The following is a 19305-nucleotide window of genomic DNA, read 5'->3' as shown; positions in this document are numbered from 1 at the left end:
CACACATTCTTTTAATTTTTAGAAGGAAAACACACCTCTAGTTGAAAGGTATTTGCAAGTAAAATTCATAGTTGTATGACTTAAAAAATTGTTAGGGTGTAAATGAGGTGTGTGAAAAATATGACATTTCGCCGATCTGTTCTCATCCGCCATTGAAATGCTATGCACCGTTGTTTGACTGTTTCTAGTTATTTCTTCAAAAACATCTTTCACATACACCTTTAATTCTTATGAGGAGAATATACCATCAGGTGAAATGTGTTTGCAAGTGATAGTGATAGTTTCATAATGTAAAACAAAATGTTAGGGTGTATTTGAGGTGTGTGAAAAATATGACATATCGCCGATCTGATCTGATCCGCCATTGATGCTTGAGGATTATAGTTCCATAACCTCTTTCTTTCTTGTTGATCTTATTATTTGACAAAACTGGAAAGGTGTTTAGAACGCTCTGTGACAGTTTCACGCTTTATTTTTTAGGGCAGTGTGACAGTGTCAGTTAACATATCGTTAATGTCCACTCCATTCCCCACATGCAATAAGATATCTGAATTAATTATTAATGTAAACAAAAATGTTTCAAAGTAGATTTTTTATAAGGACAGCTGATATTAACACGTGTTCTCGCGATACTTTTGCGTTCTTTAACATGTTTTGGGAGGGAAGGCCGATTTATTCATTCAATTATTCACACATGTACTTCTTTCTTTTATTCTTTTTCTTTATTTCTTTCATTCATTCACGCAATTCTCGCTGTTAATTCTTACTATAATTCATTCATTCATTGTAAAATTCCGACTGATACAATAAACTGGCTGAAGATCTGTTAAACGCATCTGAAGTTGCGCTGGGAACGAGCCAAGTCACTGTGTGCGTTAGAGCATGACGAGGCACGAGTTAAATTGTACAAATGGTACCAAAGCAAGCGAGTGACCTATCCCCGTTGTAGATTATCCCTGCTGCATTGCGCTTGTCAATCGCTTGATTATGTTGACAAATTATTCATCCTACCTATGAACCTACCAACACTGGGTGCGTGTTTTTACACGGTCAACAAAGGCCGATAAGCGCCCAGCACAGAATACATTTACGGAAATGTGCGAGTTCAACCGACAGTGACAAACCACACCCGAACACACAGTCAGCGGAAAGGTACATTTAAATCATTGCTTGTGATTTTCTGAGAAGTACTTACAGTGTATTTTCAAATTTACAACTGATGCCAGTACTGTGTATCGTCAGATATTATTCATTATCTGATAGAAATATACGACTGTGATAAGTCATGAAATCAGTATAATAGGATTTCACGTGGAAGTTATCTACTTTCGATATCACTTTAAACGACGACCTCGCGAAGGTGTTCTAACAAGTAGCACTGTAGCTAAGTGGGTACATATAATCATACATAGGTATTGACATTCATACATGACTGAATAACAGTCAGTGTTCAGGTGTACGTTTGGTGGAGGTATCCATTCAATTGTTCCTCCTATAGTGTTTTTGCACGACACCTTACTATGGGTGTGCGTCCAACTTGTGCGTTATCGGTGTTTGCCTTTGAGAAGGCTTGAGGTTAACGGTGAGTGATTAGACAGTATATGTTACGAGTCGTGGCGGTGCAGATACGTCGGTTGCGAATTCCATACTTAGAGTGCATATATCTGGCAGGAATACAGGTTTGGGCCGGAATATCCTGTTAATATGCAGCTCTATACCGGCAGTCAGAGCGAATTCTGTGTATAAATTAATGGGGAACGGGAAGGCCAGTCAGTGACATAAATACCAGCGTTGGTAACAACAATATGGTCACGACGTTGTCAAGTTGTCATGTTAATCCAGGACGATACATGCCAGGAGACACACACACATACACATACACACACACACACACACACACACACACACTCTCTCTCTCTCTCTCTCTCTCTCACGCACCACACACATACACGTGTATATATTTGTACAGATAGATAGATATATTTACTATTTGTCTGTGCGCGCGTTTTTGTGTACTTTTCAAGCGTAATCTATTTGTATCTGAACAGGCAAGAAACTTCATGAGTATCTTTCAGATGGCTGCCACTGGGCTAGAGAAGAAAGTAAAGGATAACTTCCTGACGTGTTCCATCTGCTTCGAGATGTACACAGGCCCATGTACACTGAGGTGTGATCACACATTCTGCAGGAAATGTGTCACCTCATACATCCAAACCAGACCGGATGCTGTACAGTCCAAGACCATCCCTTGTCCCAGCTGTCGACAAGACACCAAGGTCCCCGACCCAAGCAGACCGGTGGAGGAGTGGGCGGGGCAGATCAAAGCCAGCATTGTGATACAGGGGCTGATTGACACCTATAGATTCGAGGTAGCTGTGCAAGGTAAGGTGAAAATATGATACATGTGTGAGTAGGTATTTAGAACCAGTGGTAGACTTAACGTTGAATTTTATGTTGTGTTAATACACAGTCTGCTTTCCTAAGCTTTCCATATATGAACAAAAATAAGTACGACGTTCGTACTTGTGTTTACAGAGACTTCAGGCACCTGTTGTACGATCTGTCAGAAGCTAGGGGAGACAATGCAAGGGGTCTTGTGGTGTGCTGAGTGTCAAGTGGCCCTCTGTGATCAATGTGTGAAAATACACCGGGTGGCACCAAATTCATTAAACCATGACTTGTGTGACCTTGCGTCTAGGTCAAAGATCAAACGGAGGATCACGTGTACGGAACACAAGAGTAACCGTGTTCAGTTCCACTGTCAAGACTGTGGGAAAGCTGCCTGTCAGACATGTTATATCATCTACCACAGAGCTTGTAAGACTGTCGCCACAATTGAGTCTATGAAGCCAGTAATGAAGACAACACTGATGGAGAAGAGACTTGGCATGGAGAAAAAACTGAAAGTGAGGTCAAAAAAATTAGGCATCAGCAACGAGAAACTCCAAAATAGTTCTAGAGTCACAGAGGCAGCTGTTCGAAATATTAGGTTGATCAGCCAGAAAGCTATTGACAAAATTAAAGAGAAAGAGAAACAACTGTTGGATGAACTCAATAACATATCACAGACATATGCCCGTCAGCTCCAAGCTGATGTGGAGCTGGAAGAGATCGAGATGCAGATGTACAGACAACATTGTGAGTTCATTGACCAGGCCTTGGTATCGGATTGTGAGATGGAGCTGTATGAGGCGTATCAGGCCTGGGAGTCTGGAGCTGCAGAGATGGAGGATGTCAGTGATACAGAGACAGCAGACACCAGGAGAATTGATGAGATCATGTTTACACCTGACACTCTCAAGGTCCTGAAGGCCATAGATAACCTACAACTGGGAAAGTTTGACGTCACACACGAGGATCAGGGCACATGTCCATCTCCAATAATGGTTGACATGATAGATGGGAAGGTGGCGGGTGATGAGCAGAAGCCTGATCTATTGAAAGTGACAGTCTTGGTTGTAGATGGGGTACAGACGTGTGTTGTTATGGACTATGCTAACAAGTGTGTGAAATCATACTTCATCAGAAATAATGATTCATGCCACAGTAAGCTACGCCTGCTGAACCCTCCGAACGGGATGACACAGTTGAATAAGAACCAGGTGATGGTTGCTGTCTCAGACTCCCGTCAGATTGTAACAATAGAAGTGACCCCCGACTTGGTGCTGCTCTCAACCATCACAACACGATCCAAATACTACAGTCTGGCTTTTCTGAATCCTTCATCTATAGCAGCAGGTCGTTGGAAATGTGTTGATATCCTGGACATGACTGGACACGTGTTGAGGTCCGTCACTACATACAATGATTTCGCACTGTTTTCCAGCCCCGACTACCTGTGTGTCAACAACAAGGGTAACGTACTTGTGTCTGACTGTGGGATCAAATCTGTGACATGTCTGACGCCAGAGGGGGCTGTCATATGGACATACACCCCTACGGAAGACGGAGCACTCTGCTTCCCTTGTGGTATCACAACTACCAGCACAGGAGACATCCTGCTTGCAGACAGAGGCACTCACAAGGTGATACAACTGACAGAGTCAGGAGACTTTGTTAGAGAACTGCTCACGATAAAAGAGGATGATGAGGGAATCACATGGGATATATTCAGTGATAAATACGGTTTCTTGTTTTTATGCGCAAGCACGGAAGTGAAAGAGTACATGTTTGTCTGGTAGAAAACAAAAGAATGAAAGTACCTGAAGAGCTGTAGTTTAAGTGTTTCTCACTGACTGCTCGTGACATACTATGCATGGGGTTAGAGTGGAAATGTTTGTGTCTTTTTTTTAAAAAAGTAATAAATAGCAATGAAAGATATATATAACGCTACTATATTCAAGGTATCCATGAAACCCAGGAGACACATATACATAAACGTGGATCAAACAACAGCCGCGACACTACTGTCCAGTTTCAGGAGAATTTTTCTTAAAGAACGAATAACACAAAACGAATAACTTCATATTCATATACTCTTTTAACCATTACACATGAAATAGTCTTAAGCGGAATACCAAATCCATTCTTTAACAACTTGTAGTTAATTCATACCGAGCGATTACAAGTTGTCAAAAAGCCGTCTGCTTCGCTCTCGCCTGCCAACGAAACCACAGACAGCTGAACCGGTGGCGACTAAATTTCAACTGGAACCGAACGCGTAGCACAAGTTTTGAAAGAATGAATTTGGTGTTCCGCTTAAGACTAACAACAAGTCTTTCATAAATATTCCCTTTGAAAACTCACGCTACGCGTTCGGTTCCAAATGAAATTTAGTCGCCATGAAGCCAGTACAGCATGCCTCTGATTTTGAAACATACTCCACTCTACCATGACCCATTTAAACTCGAACTTCTTCACTCTGCGGAAGACACTGTGTAATCCGGCATGGAACGAGAGGCGAGTTAAACTCGTCTTTGAAGGGAGCGGTTGGTGCCGTTCGTACTTTTTTTTAAACATTTCTACATCTTCTGTCTAAAGAAAACAAACTACTGTTTATTCTTTGTAATAATGTAATACCTAAGAGCATGTTTTTTTTTAATAATTCCAACTCTTCACGACTGAAACCAGCCTATAGTCTTGTTTGTCGTGATACTGTAACCCCCTGGTCACACAATAATGGAATCGTCTCTCCTCCACTCACCAGTATGTAGATACTAGTCAATGTATCTCTATATATTTGGTCTTATAAACCTAACTAGTTTATAATCATACTTGTATGCATACAAGTAATAAATCAAATCAGCGTGTTATCGATCCAGACACAAGAAATGCCAATGTGGGACCTTTGTCGGGTAATCTGAGTAGTGTTGCCACTAATTATACCTGTTATAAATTCATTAGCTGACCATCAAGTGAATGATGACAAATAACACACCCTGTAATAAGCACCAGCGACACGACGTTTACTAGTGGCCGTGACGGTTTGCTGTGTACAGAGTAACGGCTCGCTACGACTGAATAGCATTGGTTGCATCACAGTGACAAGTACATTTTTCACATGTATACCCTATATTGTAAGATAATTGTCAATCATGGTTAGCCAGTATTCATAAAAAGTGTTTTAAAATGAGAATGTGTTCAAAGAACTTGTTTTAAATGTGAATTTACGAATTTATAAGCCTTTGATTCCAAACAGAGTAAATGTGTCATAGAGAGAAAGTTGACTGATAACAATCAAAATTACACTTGAGTGTTTTCCAGCTCTTTAGACTCTGCGATAAACCGAGGCAAAGTTTTCTTGGCTTTCTTTTTCGGTCTTCGTTCACTTGTCTTTAGTCGATGTCATTTCCATTCTTTCAACAAAGTGCATACGGTATACACATCATGCAAAGTGCCGCCAGAGCCTTCAGCTTTGTGTGATTCTTTAACAAGAGTTTGGTTTCATTTCGAGAGCAGATGAACTGAATTCGTGTAATTCTGAAACTGATCAGCAAAGGGAAAGAAAATATTCCAGGTATATGGTGGCGGTCCGTAAATAATTGAGTCTGGACCAGACAATCCAGTGATCAATAACGTTAACATGAGCATCGATCTGCGCAACTGGCAACCGAGGACATGTGTCAACCAAGTCAGCGATCCTGTCCACCCGATCCCGTTAGTCGCCTCTCACGACAAGCATAGTCGCCTTTTATGGCAAGCATGGGTTGCTGAAGGCCTATTCTACCCCGGGACCTTCATCAGGGAATGAATGTTCATTGTTCCAGCACGGCCTGTGATAGTGGTGCACGTACGTTACAACGTTGACTAGATATAAAGTGTAACTATATGAAAAGTGTAATAATACACAAATTCTAAGAAATATACCAACAGTTTCAGCTTCATCGCACATGTTGCATTTCAGGTTGTAGGAACATAATAGCTGCATACGGGAATATTTGCATATTTGCAAAATAAAGTTTTACATTTTACGGAGGTGGTATCATGAACTCAACTTCCATTGGAAGTATGAAATCATTTACAAACATCATAAGTAACTTTTCACTAAAGCTGGAGGAAATACAACTAGACGTTTTCGATGACCAAAAATATATGAACAAAAAGAAGAAGGAGAAAAAACCGACCACAAATAAAAAAAAAAGCATTTAAGCAAAACGTAGTGCGTAGTTTACAAACGGTATGAATGCAATCGAATATACAGTTCACAGATTGATATATTGTTGGACAAACAAGACATTGTTAAGATGAAACAGACAGTAAAGAAGGACCATCAAAGGAAAAGTTCCCCGTTCTATAACTAAACATTACTCAAAACCTTTCATGAACTTTGGAATAGTAGAGAACACATACATACCATTCGGCCAAAAGTCATGATAAGCGGGTGACTTTTAGAAATGACCACAGAACTTCAATAGATTCGACAGTCGTCAGCACCAGTGTCATAGAGATGTTATTATTTCTGTGTTGGTTGTTTGTTGCGACATTCTCAGTTTTATGTCAGAATACTGTAAACAGTCGAGTTTGAACTAGACACTCCAATGATCCAGTGATCAGGAGTATTGATCTTGGCAATTGGGATACGATAGTACGTTCCAACAAAGTCAGCCACCCTGACCACAGTATCTTGGGACAAGAATTCGGTGTTGTAGACCACTTATAACACAGATCTTCACGGGGTTATAATTACTAAACAATGGATGTTAATGAAAGGGAAATATTACTACCAAGAATATTCCGAAGTCCAAGCGGTGTAAATACACACCAAAGAGGAAGCGACCGAATCAGAGAAGCCAAACAGACCAAGCTGATCTCAGCCAACGAGACATTTTTTTCTGATAGTGTGGCTGACAAAATAATATTCTTTTCATTACTGTATGTTTTAAACTTTGGGGGCTTTTTTCATCAACATGGAATTGTGTTGTTATGTTAGTGCCCTGAGAAGTAAATGAGAGTTATAATTAACAATTACAAATCTCTTTCTTTCGTTGTTTTATAGCACTGGTTTGTAAAGTATCATGCTTTTTCATACTCCCGATGAGATTTCAGATTTTCAGTTTTAGGCTTTTAGAAACTGAAATGAATGTCGTAAAGGGTATCATATTGTGCCAGTTCACTGCAAGACTACGCCCATGTATTGATACCGTTTTCAGATTGTGTGTGTGAGTAAGTGAGAGTGGTTTTTCGTCGCATTTAGCAATATTCGAGCATGGGACACCAGAATGGCCTTCGCAGACTGTGCCTATGTGAGTGTTCGAACCCAGGTCTTCGGTCTTCACTCGTGTGTGTGACAGCTGTAATGGCTTCGTAGTTAAATACAGAACGTAGGCGTAAAACAGGGAAATAATTGTGGCCAGTATTGTTTATACTGTTCCCAACATTTTCAGGGCTGCATGCCTTGAGGCAGGTGACCTATTGTAATCGTTAGGACTATTATTATTATTACTATTTATTCCGCCGATTTTTGTACCAAACCTAACTCCTAAACACGTGCTCAGAATCGCTTCTAAGAATCACCAAGGTGGCCACAGTGCGCCAAATACGCAAGACAGCAGACCCCCAAACAAAGGGCAGATAATTGAAAATTATTTCCAAAACTTCAAACTTTGACAGCAAATATCTCCACGAGTAATGGTTCGAAGACTTCCCAATTTCTTGTTTGGCTGGACGGGTCAAGTCGCTAAAACAGACCGTTTGGTCGTTAAGTATTTACTGCTACTTCCGGACCAAAGGTCTCCTCATGTTTGTACCAGGGAAAGGTCTGGTTCGGATGTTGTCTGTGTTTACTGTACATTTTCTGTTCTTAGTCACATGTCAAAAGTCAGGCGCTTCAGTGGCCACATTGGATTTCACATGTTCAAAAGTTCAGTCGTATAACTGAGCTGAAGGAATCGCCCGTAAAATCTACCAACGACTACCACCACTCGTTTCTGGTGATTACACTGACTGTGTAAGAAAGATTAGATCAACACTGATTTCCTTGATGATCAAGGAAAGGGAAGCTGGTAAAACCTCTTTCCTGACCTACGACAAGATGGTTGTAGATGATGAGGTCTATGTCCTGCATGATACCGAGAATGGATCTACCCTCGGGCAAGTAGCTACCAGACGTAATCAGTGTATACCTTTGATGGCGGCGATATATATTTTTTTTTACATGAAAAATTTTTATTGAACCGACCCGAGGCAAGTACGTTGACAACCTTTGCTGGCTTCGCTCGCACATGAGAAGAATTATCATATTCTCTATGCTGCGCAACAATATTTGCGCTACAGATTCCCTGTGGTCTAAGCACGTCTGCTCACCAGGGACCAGTCTCCATAGTACAGTGGCCGTGGTCTCAACAGCCTTGTACGAAATCATGAATAAATAGACTTGAACTTCTGTTCATGGAACATTCACGGACTTCTATCAGAGTGAGATAGATAGAGAACTCTTCTGTTTTGTTGAACAGTTCACATTATTTTGTCTTGTTGAAATAATGATACGTGACGTAGAGTTATTGAAAGACCAGTTTTGCTCACTGTTTTGTGTCAGCTGTTACAACAAGGTCGCTACTTCGGGAGTGTAGCAATACATGTGCACAGGAGCCAAGGTAGTTTATGCTAAACTTTGTGCATAAACAGATTGGTGTATATGTGCCACTTGAAAATAGTCCCCTTGTGAAACAAACAACGAGGACAGTATTGATAACTTGGAAGCAAACGTATCTTCGATAGCACAGGAACACGATCTAAAGAGCACTGACATAACGCTAACTGGAGATTTTAATGCCCGAACTGGAACTATTGATGATTTTGTTTTGGAGGATGACATCCGTTTTCTAAATTTAGGGTCCTTGTATTATGTTGATACCTTTCGCCTACAAAGAATATCCTACAAAGAATATCTATGGAGGTCCTTAATTTCTTTATCTAAAGTATTTGGAGTACATGTCGTTAACGGCAGAAAGCCACCTGATTGTAATGGATGCTTTACTTTCCTTGGAAACAATGGTTCAAGTCCATTGGATAACTTTATTGCTTCAACTAGTTTATTCTCCAGTATATTTGAGATGAAGGTACACTCCTCCACAATCTCAGACCATCTTCCTATTTCGTGTAATATAGATATGCTGTCAGGAAACATTAGTCGAGAGGAAATCCTAAAGGCTATTTCAGACACAAAATCTGGGAAAGTCCCAGGTGTAGACGGGATGCTCCTTACTGATCACCATCATGCGCTCTTTAACGCTATTCCAGACTCAGGAGAATTCCGTATAGCATGGAATGTTTGTCTGCTAGTGTCTATATACAAGGTGATAAGACAGACCCCAACAATTATAGGGAATAACTATGTAAAGAGCGACTGGAAAAGTGTTCATTTCTTTTCTTGAAGCAGGTTACGTTTTGGGGCTGAGTTCAGTGATGCTATAAATGGAGGACAGAGTAGGTTTAGGAACAGTCACTCTACAATGGACACTGTTTTCACACTCTATTCTTTAACACATAAATATCTACTAAAAGCTTAGCATCGTTTCTATGCGGTATTTATTTAAAGATGACATACTACTATTTTTATTGAATTAACAGACGCTATGAAGATGATGTTGTCCTACTTGCTGATCGCGTTGTTGATTTACAAAGAAAACTGGATCTTCTTGAAACTTTTTGTAATAAATGGGGATTGGAAGTAAAAGTCAGACGTTGTGTTTCGTAATGGAGGCTGTGTCAAACAGGTTGAAAAATGGTTCTATAAACGTAATATTATGAATGTAACTCCGTACTATAAATACCTTGGAATAGTATTTTCATCACGACTTATTTGGTTGAGAGCTTGTGAAACAATATCGTTACAAGTCAAGCGTGCTTGTTTTCCTTTGTTTGAACCTTTCAGAAAATATCCAAAATATAACTTTTGATGTTGCTGAGAAAATGTTTACTTCTACCATATTACCTATGTTATGCTGTGAGTCCGAAATGTGGGCTTACACCCATAGAAGCTGCATTGAAAGGTGCAGAGTGAATATTTTAAATGATTTTTGTCATTAGTAAACATCCTCTTGTGCTGTGCAGGGCGAAGTTGGCAAGTACAATTTATGTGTTAATTATTATGTAAGATAAGGTTTGGTGCAGAATAATTCACATGAATGGAAACAGATATCCTTCCGCTTTTTACCCCTTATTGAAACAATATGATGATAATTGTGGTACAAATTGGGTTTAGAAACGTTCGAATGTTGCTTTTTAAATCAGCTTTTCCATATGTTTGGTTGTCTCGGGATTGGGGTAATATAGAGCTATTCATTTTTAATTTTAAAAGAAGATGCATAGATATAAATATTCAGTCCTGGCAACAAAAAAACTATCCAACTCAGAATTTCTCTCATATTATAGGTCACTTAAGTCACTTTTAGAGCCTGAATTGTACAATACCAGTAACTTTTTATGTAAAGATCTAATGAGAATTTTCAAATTTCGATGTCGATGTCACAATTTTAATGTCCAAAAGCAGCATATTTCTAAGACAAAGCTTGTATGTCAGAAATGTAACTTGAATCTCATGAATATATGAATATTATTTATTGTTGATATGTCCATTTATAGATCGTTTCGACAAGAATTAATACCAGGTAAATATCACATTTTCCCATCAAAAGATAATTTCCACGCTCTTCTAAATGAAACAAGGTTTACTGTTATGAAAAGACTGTGTATATTTTTAAAAAGATGCCTCCGTGTCACTATCGATCTCCATGTAATCATCAGATAATTAGCTCTGATGTCCGTTCTCCACACATTGTTATTTTTGTAAAATCTGTAGTACTCGGGGCCACGAGGCCTGTAATTCTGAATAAAGAATATATTAGTATGTCAAGGCTTAGGTGACGTCATCCTTTAAGATGACTAATGAGTAAGTTGCAGTGGAACCAACAACCATTATACATTTCTGCAAAGTTCCGGTAAAGTTAGCAACTGTTTGAAAAGTCACAATTGGCATTATCCAAAACTAGACTACACAACCATTCGTATCTGAAACGATGTTAGTTCCATTTTAAAGTTGATGAAGGAAACATTTCCTGCTTCTGGAAGTGACATGGTCCACACAATATTCCCCTTTGCTATTGTTTCAGAATCAGGTAGCAGATGGTATCCCTATGTATTCTGAAATCATATCATGTGATCTAAGTCACTGGATTAGCTACGCGTATTGGGTTTTCGTTTTTCATTTCTTTTCACAGATTTCCTGTATTTTCTAAACCAGAAATTTAACTACTGAAACTATAGTCATTTGGAAAAAAAACTCTCAAAGTGAAAAAAGGCAATCTGAGTTTTATCGGGGACAGGCAATAAATATATAGAGCCTTACATTGCTGCTATATCTTGAACATTGTTTTGACATTTAATTTGTTTTGGCATTTTAATGAAAATATGGTACTGTGTTGCTGCCATGTGTAGTCCCTGCATCAGCGCTTCCTTTTGGTTATGTGGACACATTATCTGAATTTACTGAAAACATACCTACAGCGGGCAGTATGTTACGGACAGCCATCAAAGCGCCCAGCCGAGAGAACATTTACGGAAAAGGGCGAGTTCAGCCGATTGCGACACACCACACCCGAACACGCAGCCAGCGGAAAGGTAGATGTAAGCCATATTGCTTGTGATTTTCTGTAACGTACATATTCTCAAACTGATAACTGACACCAGTGATTGTGCGCTGTTAAGTATTATTCACTGTCTGACAGAAATATGTGACTGTTAGTCATGAAATCAGTGTAATACGATTTCATGAGGAAGTTACCTACTTTCGTTATTACAATTAACGATGACCTCGCGAAGGTATTGCAACACGTAGCACTGAAACTTACTTGATAGTTAAAATTATTCAAAGATATTGACATAGAGTCGTTCATTGAGCCGAATAATGCATTGTGTTCAGGTGTAATTTCGGCGAAGGTCTCCATTCAAACGTTCCTCTTATTGTGTGATACCTTAGATTACTGGTGACTAAGGGGGCGTGTCTATCATGCGCATTGCCAGTGTTCACTATAGAAAAAGGGGACAGATTATCCGTGAGTGAATAGACAGCATGTATGAGCGGTGCACATAGCGGTGCATACGTCTGGCAGGATCAGCTTCCCGGTTAATACACTGTCAAATATAGGCAGGTAGACAAAATGTATATAGTGTAAGTACCTGAGGGAAACGGGAAGCCCAGTGCATGACATCAACACCAGCGTCACATGCATATATGGCAGAAGAACGTTGACGGAAACCTGACCCCGATAAAGCATGTCAGTAGCATTAACCTGGAGGGCAATCAGCTGAGATTGGCCCCATTGGCACCAATATGCTCGGACGTGTATGGCAACGGATATGGTAACTATGGTATAGTAAATAAGATTGACTGCTTGCAAATTGGGTACAGAGGCTCACAACGTGTTTTCGTGACGCTCTAACACGCATGCACACCCACACCCACACCCACACCCACACCCACACCCACACCCACACCCACACCCTCCCCTCCAACATACACACACTTGTTTATGTTGTATCATATATACTTCCCCTAAACGTTCCCACTCACTAGAGTAAATATGGCCTCTTATCTCAGGCAACTGAAAACCGAACAGCAAGACTGTTTTAATGTGCAGTTCAATAAAAAAATAAAACATTGTGGTAAGCCTATAGGTCATTCTTTTACCTTTCTGTTCATTGTATTCAGTTTATTTACCCGCTTTTCATATTTGACCACTGGCCCTCGAATTAGCACTACCCACATTCTTAAGTGAGTGTGAACACACAGACGGGTTATGATACCGACATACCCAAAACAGAATGAGGCCGAGTATGTTGTAGAAATGCCAGAAATGCCAGCAAATAATGCAGGTCACATGTATTTAAATAGACAAGGGACGCTATGGCGACCGCCGGGCTAGAGAAGAAAGTAAAGGATAACTTCCTCACGTGCTCCATCTGCTTCGAGATGTTCACAGACCCGTGTACTCTGAGGTGTGATCACACATTCTGCAGGAAATGTGTCACCTCATACATCCAAACCAGACCAGATGCTGTACAGTCCAAGACCATCCCCTGTCCCAGCTGTCGACAAGACACCAAGGTCCCCCACCCCAGCAGACCGGTGGAGGAATGGGCGGGGCAGATTAAACCCAGCATTGTGATACAGGGGCTGGTTGACACCTATAGGTCCGAGGTAGTTCTGCAAGGTAAAGTCAAAATCTGATGCACGTCTGTGATTATGAATGTAATATGCGTGCATGCGTGCGTGCGTGTAGTATGTGAAAATATTATGTGTGTGTGTGTGTGTGTGTGTGTGTGTGTGTGTGTGTGTGTGTGTGTGTGTGTGTGTGTGTGTGTGAATGTGATATTCGCGTGTGTATGTATGTATTATAACCTGTGGTACACTTAACAATGATATTTTTGTGGTGGTGACAGACAGCCTGCTTACTTTCCTAGCCTTTCCATATTTCAACAAAAATAAGTACCTTTTTATTTGTGTTTACAGGGACCTCAAGCACCTATTGTACGATCTGTCAACAGCTAGGGGAGACAACTCCAGGGGTCTTGTGGTGTGCTGAGTGTGAAGTGGACCTCTGTGATAAATGTGTGAAGATACACAGGGTGACACCCAATTCATTGAACCACGACCTCTATGACCTGGCGTCAAGGTCAAAAGCCAAGGGAAGGATCAGGTGTAGGGAACACAAGAGTAACCGTATTGAGTTCCACTGTCAAGACTGTGGGAAGGCTGCCTGTCAGACATGTTGTATCATTTACCACAGAGCGTGTAAGTCTGTCGTTACCATTGAGTCTATGAAGCCAGGCATGAAAGCAGCACTGATGGAGAAGAGACTTGGCATGGAGAAAAGACTGAAAGTGAGGTCGAAGAAAGTAGACATCAACAACGAGAAACTCCAAAGTAGTTCAAGAATCACAGAGGCAGCTGTTCACAATGTTAGGTTGATCATTGACACGGCTATCAACAAGATTAAACAGAAAGAAAGAAAACTTTTGGATGAACTGAATACCATATCCCAAACGTACACCGACCAACTCCGAGCTGATGTGAAGCTGGAAGAGATCGAGATGCAGATGTACAGACAACATTGTGAGTTCATTGACCAGGCCTTGGCATCGGACAGTGAGATGGACCTGTATGAGGCGTATCAGGCCTGGGAGTCTGGGGCTGTAGAGGTGGAGGATGTTAGGGATACAGAGGCAGAAGACACCCGGAAAATAGATGAAATCATCTTTACACCAGACACTGACGAGGTCCTGCAAGCCCTAGATGACGTACAGCTGGGGACAACTGACGTCACATACCGGGATCAGGGTACATGCCTGCCATCTCCAATGCTGGTTGACACGGTGGATGGGAGGGTGACGGTTGATGACGAGGTCCCTGGCTTATATGATGTGACAGTCCTGGTTGTAGATGGTCTACAGACACGTGTTGTTACGGACCTGGATAACATGTGCGTGAAATCTTTCTTCACAAGAAATAATCATTCATGCCATTCTAGGCTTCCCCTGGATAACGCTCCATATGGGATAACAAAGTTGAATTACAAGCAAGTGATGGTTGCTGTTCCAGAGTCCCTTCAGATTGTAACCGTGGAAGTGACCCCTGACCTGATTCTGCTCTCGGCCATCACAACACGTACCAAATACTACAGTCTGGTTCTTTTGAATCCTTCATCTCTTGCAGCAGGTGGTGACGGCTGTGTTGATATCCTGGACATGGCTGGACACGTGTTGAGGTCAATCACCATATACAATGGTGGCAGCCTTTTTCAAAACCCCGACCACATGTGTGTCAACAACAAGGGTAACATACTCGTGTCTGACTGTTGGAATGAGTCTGTGACATGTCTGACGTCAGAAGGGGATGTTATGTGGAGATACGCCCCTACCGGAGACAGAGAAATCACCAACCCTTGTGGTATCACAACAACCAGCACGGGAGACGTCCTGTTTGTAGACGGAGACACTAACAAGATGATACAGTTGACAGAGTCGGGGGAGTTTGTCAGAGAACTGCTCATGTTAGAAGATAATGATGAGATGGACACGGGTGAAGATGATGAGGCACAGATATATGGTATATGTTTTGATAAATACGGTTTCTTATTTCTATGCACAGAGACGGAAGTGAAAGAGTACATATTTGCCTAGCAGAAAACAAAAGAATGAAAGTACGCGCAGAGCTGTAGTTTAATCGTTTTCCATTGACTGTTCGTGAATGCTTTACATGAAGTTAGTCTGAAAATGGCCAAGACGTACGAGTATCGTTATCGTATGAATAGCAGGCATGCAATATTCAGTCATGATCATTTTCAGAGAATTGCACACATGCATTATTCAAAGAGGTGAAAGCATGAAAGCAAAGATTTGAGCATGAAGTGAAATAGTCCACGTGATCATCAGGTGAAACACACCGATGGGTACATCTGTTGGTGAGATTGCTGGGGTGGCCTTAGCTACATAACGACTACTCGATCTCGACATTGTACTGTACCTGGTTCCAGCTGAGGTATGAAAGCCGTGAGCACAGTAGTCTAACAGTGCCTTAACCACATTATTTTCCTTATTACCGTGCCATTTCTGCAGTGATGCAGCCTTAAATAAAGCAAGTCTACATTTCCCCAGGTTCTGAAGCTCTTATCTCCCCGGGGCTCCTAATATGGGTTAGTTTGTAACTGTCAAAATTATATATGTTCAGATGCTAATTCAGTTTTGATACAAGTGATCGTCATCACAACCTGAGGAAATAGACCATGTTGTCCGGTGCAGACACATGCACTAATGAGTCACTTCCAGCAATTAGCCATATAGACAGATGACTCAATGAAACACATCGGTGATGGTGATGGTTGTAGGGATACTCAGACAGGAAAATGGAATCTTAACAAAATACGATAATGTATATTCTGCCTTGTTAATATTTAACGATAGTCTGTTTATGACTGGCATGAAACGCTAGCAACATATAAAGGTGTATGGCATAGGATCCAATAGTCTGTCTCAAAGACCGTGAACCGAACTTTTCACCGTGTTACCCGTCCCTGCAATGCTTAAGCTCTAAATGAAGCAAGTCTAGACTTCGTGCAGGTGCAGGATATTCCATCGCACTGTGACTCCTGTGGAGTTACAAACACATGTGATAATATCGTAGGTGAAGTAGATTCGGTAATATTGCATGCATTTTGCTGTTTTATGTCCTAGAACGATCCTCAAGTTTGAAATACTTGACATGACGTTCCTATTCACATTTCATTTTTTCACATTTAATTTCTTAGAGAGTAGACAATTGTGTTCCAGTATAAACCCAAATGAATAACTGTATATTTCAGGGTTTTTTTCACTTTGCATAGATTGTTTGCAGTTGAACATGACGATGAATGAGGTAGTTTGTAATTCAGTGGAAAATGGTGTAATGCCACTTTGCACACTACAGTAATTCAGTTAGATGAACGTGAAGACGAGAGACACAAATTACTATCGTATAGTATCCAAGAGTGGACAATGAATTTGGTGCTTCACTTACATTCCATGTTCACTTATGGGTCATTCCAATCAAGTATGACTGGATCTGCAAGTGTAAATAGGAAATGTACGCTGAAACACAGAGAGAGATAGAGAAAGCATCACACCTTTGTGTTTCTTTGAATATTACACTACTGTAATCGTACTCATACTTTTGCTGAAATATTCTCATCCAGTCAAAACAGTCCACGAAGAATCAGAAGTGAGACGAAATAAAATGTGTTTGATTAACAATTGTAGTTTAGAGTTGATTATGTTTTCGATTCACTGAGATGTGGTTCGAGAAACCAATGTGCATCCAAATAGAGCACCGGATTCATACAGTTCGCACATCGTTTTCTTTTTTATTCCTCAGTGAAACGAGAAACGAAATCCTCAGTCAGTATTTATGATCTAATTGTTCCCAAAACAACATCGACAACAGTTTCATGAAAACCATCGTATGTATGAAAGCCGTCAGAAAATACGAGTGAGTGAGTTTAGTTTTACGCCGCTTTTAGCAATATTCCAGCGATATCACGGCGGGGGACACCAGAAAAATGGGCTTCACACATTGTGCCCATGTGGGGAATCGAACCCGTGACGAGTGAACGCTTTATCCACTAGGCTACCCCACCGCCCTCAGAAAATACAATGCATCAATGCCTACTACCCGTGTTACTGGGCTGACGTTAGGTGTCGTGGAACGGACAGCTAGTATATACCATGACTCGTGGCGTGTTTGTCTTGATTTGATCAAGGTATTTTCCACACGTTGTCTCTCAAACAACTACAGTGTCAAAGCATAGCGTAGTAAACCCCGTAGCCTTGCTTCAAGTCTGTTCTGGATTCTCAGCTCATGGACGTATAGTAGTTCTATCCTTCGAAGAAGTAGGCCTAAATAAGCGAACAGCACGGACCCCAGCCTTCTGTTTATTACTTTGTAGAATTTATCATTAAAACTATCAGTTATTACATTGGAGACTTGTGCCAGTCTAGAGATCCCGGTAACCAGGCTTTGGTAAGACTGGTTTTGTTGTGGTTTAACGCCTCAGAGATATTCCAGCCAGGACCAGACAATCCGGTAACCAACATCATGAGCATCGATCTACGCATCTGGAATACGATGACATGTGTAAACTAGTTGAGCGGGTCTGACCACCCGTCAGTTACTCCCACCTGCGTACATGCATCCATTCACACTTAAACCTCTTGGAGTACATGGTATCCAGCCCACAGTATCTACACATGCATGTGTCATTGTTATTCACTTTTCTAACCACTCTACATCTTTTTTGTCTCTACATCGCTGTATATATTCGAACACAATTATATCAGTACGATTCTCTAAAAGTGTATAACAGCCGAAGGGATTTGAATTTATGTCGTCTAGTGGTTTGATACTGATAGTGCATATTTAACATGCGCACACAACCATGTTTATATACAAGAATAACACACACAGACAACTGGTAGGAATATATTTAAAGCATCAGACGTTATTGTTAGTTTGTCAACGTTGATTTTTTTGGAACACTTGAATGTTTTTGGAGTTCGGAATGTCTTTGACATATTTAATACTCAAAGAACATTTACAAATAACCATGATATTTATCTTTATCAACGTAAACATTCCTTAATGCACAAATAATAAGAACTTTTAAACTTTCTGATTTCTACAGAAACAGCAGAAACAAACGTGAGCAGCTGCATGAAACAAGAGACAGTGTGAGAGACGTGACCCGAGTGGAAACCATACTGACAAATCATTGACAGATCAGAAGTAATTAAATTAAAGAAGCTATTTGAATTCTAAACTCAGCACAATCCCGCAGATATGGTAGATCAACTTCGGATGTTTACAAAAATATGTATGATGATCTTAAACATGATCTGAAAGTGAGTGAGTGAGTGAGTGAGAGGGTTTAGCTTTACGCCACACTCAGCAATATTCCAGCCATATACTTAAATAATCGAGTCTGGACCAGACAATCCAGTGATCAACTGCATGGGCATCGATCTGTGCAATTGGGAAACGATTACATGTGTCAACCAAGTGTGTCCCTGGCCACCCGATCCCGGTAGTCGTCTAGCATAGTCGCCTTTTATAGCAAGCATGGATTGCTGAATGCCTATTCTACCCCGGGACCTTCACGGGTAAAGAGCGCTTTGAGCGTGCATAGATGTGTGAAAAGCACCATACGAATGGAACTATTATTATCAGTCAGACCAAAAGCCTCCCAAACCGATAATCAGATAGGGCTATCCATGGCGACAGATCAGTTATATACGTTTTGCAAGGCCATGTGTTAAAGGTTTCTCTAATTTAGAGATGCT

General features: G+C 40.8%; 3 protein-coding genes across 5 annotated transcripts in view; all 3 read left to right on the top strand.

Annotated features, from left to right (window-relative positions):
- The first annotated feature begins 1135 nt into the window (after positions 1 to 1135).
- Positions 1136 to 19305, top strand: part of LOC137284875 (E3 ubiquitin-protein ligase TRIM71-like) — a 40140-nt gene continuing 21970 nt past the window's right edge. Inside the window, exon 1 of the mRNA XM_067816901.1 lies at positions 1136 to 1152. The gene's annotated coding sequence lies outside the window, so the exon portion shown is untranslated. The remainder of the gene's footprint in view (positions 1153 to 19305) is intronic.
- LOC137284878 (protein wech-like) lies at positions 1317 to 4322 on the top strand. 2 transcript variants are annotated; one of them, XM_067816909.1, is made up of 3 exons: positions 1317 to 1582; positions 2076 to 2382; positions 2536 to 4322. In XM_067816909.1, the coding sequence occupies exons 2-3, from the start codon at positions 2076 to 2078 to the stop codon at positions 4179 to 4181; spliced, it is 1953 nt and encodes a 650-aa protein (XP_067673010.1). In that variant the 5' UTR covers positions 1317 to 1582; the 3' UTR covers positions 4182 to 4322. The 2 variants fall into 2 exon arrangements, with proteins under 2 accessions (XP_067673010.1, XP_067673009.1); XM_067816908.1 differs by lacking the exon at positions 1317 to 1582 and having other exon boundaries at positions 2061 to 2382.
- Positions 11955 to 17223, top strand: LOC137284877 (tripartite motif-containing protein 2-like). 2 transcript variants are annotated; one of them, XM_067816905.1, is made up of 3 exons: positions 11955 to 12057; positions 13331 to 13649; positions 13949 to 17223. In XM_067816905.1, exons 2-3 carry the CDS (start codon positions 13343 to 13345, stop codon positions 15616 to 15618), a joined length of 1977 nt encoding a protein of 658 aa, XP_067673006.1. In that variant the 5' UTR covers positions 11955 to 12057; positions 13331 to 13342; the 3' UTR covers positions 15619 to 17223. The 2 variants fall into 2 exon arrangements, with proteins under 2 accessions (XP_067673006.1, XP_067673007.1); XM_067816906.1 differs by having other exon boundaries at positions 12013 to 12063.

The sequence above is a fragment of the Haliotis asinina genome, chromosome 5 (assembly GCF_037392515.1).
Source record: "Haliotis asinina isolate JCU_RB_2024 chromosome 5, JCU_Hal_asi_v2, whole genome shotgun sequence".
In the NCBI taxonomy this organism is placed as follows: Eukaryota; Metazoa; Mollusca; class Gastropoda; order Lepetellida; family Haliotidae; genus Haliotis; species Haliotis asinina.
Note: the sequence above shows the minus strand (reverse complement) of the source record. Positions and strands in the feature narration are given on the sequence as shown.

What these genes read in the sequence shown, in the direction of transcription:
- LOC137284878 (XM_067816908.1), top strand. Translation starts at nt 2,061, where the DNA reads ATGAGTATCTTTCAGATGGCTGCCACTGGGCTAGAGAAGAAAGTAAAG. An exon ending in ATTCGAGGTAGCTGTGCAAG is followed by an intron (nt 2,383 to 2,535) that starts GTAAGGTGAAAA and finishes TTGTGTTTACAG; the next exon opens with AGACTTCAGGCACCTGTTGT.
- LOC137284877 (XM_067816905.1), top strand. Translation starts at nt 13,343, where the DNA reads ATGGCGACCGCCGGGCTAGAGAAGAAAGTAAAGGATAACTTCCTCACG. An exon ending in GTCCGAGGTAGTTCTGCAAG is followed by an intron (nt 13,650 to 13,948) that starts GTAAAGTCAAAA and finishes TTGTGTTTACAG; the next exon opens with GGACCTCAAGCACCTATTGT.